Here is a 4,391-nt window from a genome sequence, read left to right as displayed (position 1 = left end):
GTAGCCAGGCACAATGTAATACTTGATGTTGACTCTACCTTTGCAGTTGTTTCGGCTTGAGGAGTGGCAAAGAATGGTGGAGTAGAGGATGGATTTTAGGTATTCATCCGTGCCATCGAGGAAATGACTTATTCCTCTTAGGTTGCCACAGGAACAGGATCTTCCACATCGAAGAAAAATATTACCCCATTTCCTTTTGCATCAGCATCACCTGCTGAACTGAGAAGAGCTAAGACGGCGAATTGAGATTCATCATGGGAACAGCTTACGGCTGTAAAAAAATGGGAACCATCAACAAGACAAAAGATTACAATCTTCTAACTACTCAAAGAGAAAATAGTATAAAGTTAAAGAAATATAAAAAATTCTATAAATATTTCACAAAATGTGAGCTTTGTTTGTAATCATACACCATTCGCAAAGCCACGGTAAGTTTATACTGGTCCAACAATGGACTGGTTCTTGCTGCCTATTTTGGACATTTGCAATTTATTAATATTAGTGCATGTATGCTAGAGACACTTGCAAAATAGAAGCTTTAGGACTCAAGATTGTTGTTGTATAGAACTGTTGACATGAACATCTAAAGTGCCAAAAATGGACTGGTTCTTTTTATTTCATTTTAATTTTCTGGTTCTTTTAGTCTTGGATTTATACTACGATCATTTAAGAGCCAAAAAATGCACACCTTCTGTAACAATCCCGTGAGACCAGTACAATGCCAAATTTGAAGTACTCCAAACTGAAAGTTGTGGCTTTAAACCGTGTGTATAGGACACCAGATATTCTGATTCCCCAACAAATGAAGGCTTTGTAATTGGCTGTACAAGAAAAAGGAAAAAAAAACAGATGTAAGGACATTCACTGCTATTTCGATTTGCCAGATAACAATATAGGCAAAATGATGATTACCGAAAGTGTATCTCCAATCATAGCCACAAGAATATTGGAATCTGGATCCCATAATGTAATTATAGTCTCAGCTGCAATAGCAAGGACTGATCCATCGGCAGAAAAAACAGCAGTGTTAATGATTTTCCCTCATCAATTCAAAGAAATTAATTTCATGGGAGTTCCACTGTGTAACAACACTATATGATGGGAAAAGAAATATATGCAAGCAAATAATTTCAAAAAATAGTTTAAAGATTTCACCAATAATTCAATTAAAAAACAAGGCATCCTTTAAATTAAGAAACAGTATCTTTTTTTCATAATTAATGTATATACAAAATTGCAAGTTCCATACGCCCAATCAACTGGTTCAGCTCTGAGTAGCATCAAATACAAGTATTACTTTAAATATCTCTGCTTGATTTGAAAGCTGTCTGCTTCCACAAATTATTTCAATTTCATTCGATACAAATAATTTTTTATGTTAAAATAAATCATAAAAACTAAAAGGCATCAAATGAGCAATGATATTAATATAATAAAGGAAAAAACATTTCATTGGCAGCAAAATTTAATACTTGTATGAACCAACAGATTGGCATCTCCAACCAGTTCTCTGGATTGATTCATTATTTCTGTCGGCATGAGAACCATGAACCCAAACCTGAAAAATAGATTACTCATTTAATCATTATATACAATGGGGCAACAGAAAGAAAAGAGCCTAATAGACACTACCTTAAAATCACCACCATAAGATGATGTGACAGCCATGTTGTGTCCAGGGCGAAATGCAAGAGATGAAACTTGAGCATCACTACATCAGAAAGTAAAGAAAATATAAAAAGGTGGTTTATTTTATCTGTTAGAGTGGAAGGTGTAAAGGGTTAAAGAAGTGCAAAGAAAACATTAGTCAAGTAGTGAAAATCTTATAATTTGTCCTGGAGCTCCGAAGGATAAGATTCATGTAACTGATTCCAAACAGTTGGGACAAACATGGGATGGTAGTAATGATAACGGCAGCAGTAACAAAGAACCAAGAATTATTAAGCAGCAGAGAACAACTTGGCAACCAATCACTCAAAGAAGAGCTAAGCCAGCCCACAACCATATGGATCACTCAAGGATAAGCAACGTCAGCCCATAACCATATAGACCAGAAATGAAGTTTCAATATAAAATTGATCAACATTTAACTAATTCAAGATTGTCAACTTGAAGAATTTCTCTAAAATGAGTAATGGTAACAATCAAACTTATCACTCTTTTCCAACAATCAAAAGGTTCAATATGCTGGAATAAGATATGATCTGATCATTCAAGGATGCTTTTCATATTGCAAAAGAAATGCGTGAATGTGCGGATATAATAACCAAATCATAAGCACCAAAACTATATAGAAATTAAAAACCAATGAAACTTCTGTTACATAAAACTAAAGTATCTAGAAAATTGAAAAGGAAATATGTTTGTCTCACTGATATGAAAGACCACATTGGTGTGCCAAATTAAATACTTCTCCAATTGACATCATAGAAAATTAAAAGATTGATGGTCCCTATTCGCAAAGTTATGAAAGATTTATAGAATAAATAAACAAAAAAATAAAGAACAATAGATGAAGCTCTGTTTGTAGTCTTCTTACCTGTGAGGCTCATATATGACAGTGGATAATAAGTACTCTGCCACTAGGGAACCACGAGTCCAGTATTTTAGACAAACCAAACCCCCTAATTTTTCTTCAGGAATTGTCACATCAATGGTAGCCATTAAGGAGCCATCAAGAGAAATGGCTACAAGAGCCACATATAGCTGCAACCATCGAAGTACAAGTACATCCACGAAGAGTTAGCCAAAAATTCAAAGATCTAATTCATCATCTACAAGAATTATGATAGCTATCTATGTTGTAATGCAAAAGTAATTACATGCTTAAAACAAATTATGACAGCAACCAAGCAGATTTTAAGATTGACTCTCTCAAAATGCATCCCCAAGACATTATTTAAATAGGTGCAAATTTGTGATCTCGCTCTATTGAAACACAAACTACACACCAATCCTAGCATGGTAGTTTAGCATGAATCTCAGAAATTATTGAGCTTTAAACTAAATTAAATCTCTATCTTGTCCCAGACAATCCATGACTGATTACTCCAGCAATAGAAACATGTAATTGAATACCCCACAACTGCCACAAAGAGAGCCTGTGGGAGTTATGACACGTGCATTTCCAGTTTCCAACAAATAGGAACCAATTGTGGTACTTTCTAGCTTATATCCCTGCCTTCTATGTGGCTGGCTAATCAGAATCAAAATGGATATTTTTGTACCCCATAACTGAGTTGTATCAAATATACTTGTTTCTAGTTAATGGAACCCAACAGTAACAGTGATATTTACAGAGCTAATTCCTGGAAGCAATAATGTCTTAGCAAAAAATGACCCAAAGAATCCATAAAAATGCAACTCCAATCAAGCTGTTTACAGAAATTTGGCAGTTGGTACAAATAATGCATTCTTTCCAAATGTCAAACTACAAATTAGAATTGCTTCTAAACTAACAGCCTACTAATGCATGGACGATTGACTCAAAGAGCTACGGATACAACAGAACAAAAGTTAAGGTAATAGTCATAACAGATACAGCACCGCAAATATATCTTGATTAGTTAATGGCGTACCATAACGTCATCTGCAGGCTGAAAATTTCTTTTGCACACTTGGACCTAAGCAATAAAATAAATATCATGAGAACTTGCTTTTTCTTAAAAGGAAAAAAGAGATGTCAAGCTCTAGATGATAATATCAGAATGCAAAAATAGAGCCATCACCTCTGAAACCTCATGGTTGTCAAACAAGCTATAGAATTGTACACAATAATCTTCAGTGGAAACAGCAACTAATCCAGTTGTCTGCTCAAATGCAACTTGTGTGCAGGATCCTTCATGTTTGAGAGGAAACGAAAAAGGAGGCTGAAGATATACTAGAATATATCAACATACGAAAGTTTATCCAGGAAAGGTTTTCAGTAAAACTAAGCCAACAAAGCATTGATGTCTAAACCATATGGTATGACAAACCTTGATTCCCGATATGGATTTTGAGATATCCATTGTAGGCATTTTTAGCAGATGAATGTGATTATCTGAACAAGATACCTGGAAAAAAATATGAATTAACATTGGCTTCCAAATTTCAATTAAATCAAAACATCAAAAGCAGTACAAAGCAATAAAAAGTAGTGTGACAAGTAGAACTATAGAGGTTTATCAATTCTGTATAGGATCATCAGTTGCCAATAATATGCAAAATGCCTGTAGATTTACTAAACAGGACCTCCTTATTAAACATATAATAAAAAATGGAAAAAAACCTCATTTTCAATGAAAAAAATAATGTAATGATATATAAGAAGTCTCCTTAGTTAAGTTGGACATCCTCTTTTGAGTAGGACTTCCTCTTTGATTCCCACGTGATTGAGAACCAGGAATCCT

The 4,391-nt window shown here is 34.3% G+C and overlaps 1 protein-coding gene across 1 annotated transcript; it reads right to left on the bottom strand.

Annotated features, from left to right (window-relative positions):
• Positions 1 to 1,465: 1,465 nt before the first annotated feature.
• LOC122048452 lies at positions 1,466 to 4,058 on the bottom strand. The gene is made up of 6 exons (XM_042610017.1): positions 3,978 to 4,058; positions 3,729 to 3,869; positions 3,579 to 3,623; positions 2,540 to 2,706; positions 1,633 to 1,711; positions 1,466 to 1,558 (listed from the first exon to the last, which is right to left on the bottom strand). Exons 1-6 carry the CDS (start codon positions 4,017 to 4,019, stop codon positions 1,466 to 1,468), a joined length of 567 nt encoding a protein of 188 aa, XP_042465951.1. The 5' UTR covers positions 4,020 to 4,058.
• Between the last annotated feature and the right edge of the window lie 333 nt (positions 4,059 to 4,391).

This window comes from Zingiber officinale, chromosome 2B (assembly GCF_018446385.1).
Source record: "Zingiber officinale cultivar Zhangliang chromosome 2B, Zo_v1.1, whole genome shotgun sequence".
Taxonomy (NCBI): domain Eukaryota; kingdom Viridiplantae; phylum Streptophyta; class Magnoliopsida; order Zingiberales; family Zingiberaceae; genus Zingiber; species Zingiber officinale.
This window is presented reverse-complemented; position numbering and strand designations above follow the sequence as displayed.

Coding starts and splice junctions, on each gene's coding strand:
- LOC122048452 (XM_042610017.1), bottom strand. CDS start 4,019: ATGCCTACAATGGATATCTCAAAATCCATATCGGGAATCAAG. Junction 3,624..3,728: donor ACAACCATGAGGTTTCAGAG/GTGATGGCTCTA, acceptor TTTATTGCTTAG/GTCCAAGTGTGCAAAAGAAA. Junction 1,559..1,632: donor CTTATGGTGGTGATTTTAAG/GTAGTGTCTATT, acceptor TCTATTTTTCAG/GTTTGGGTTCATGGTTCTCA.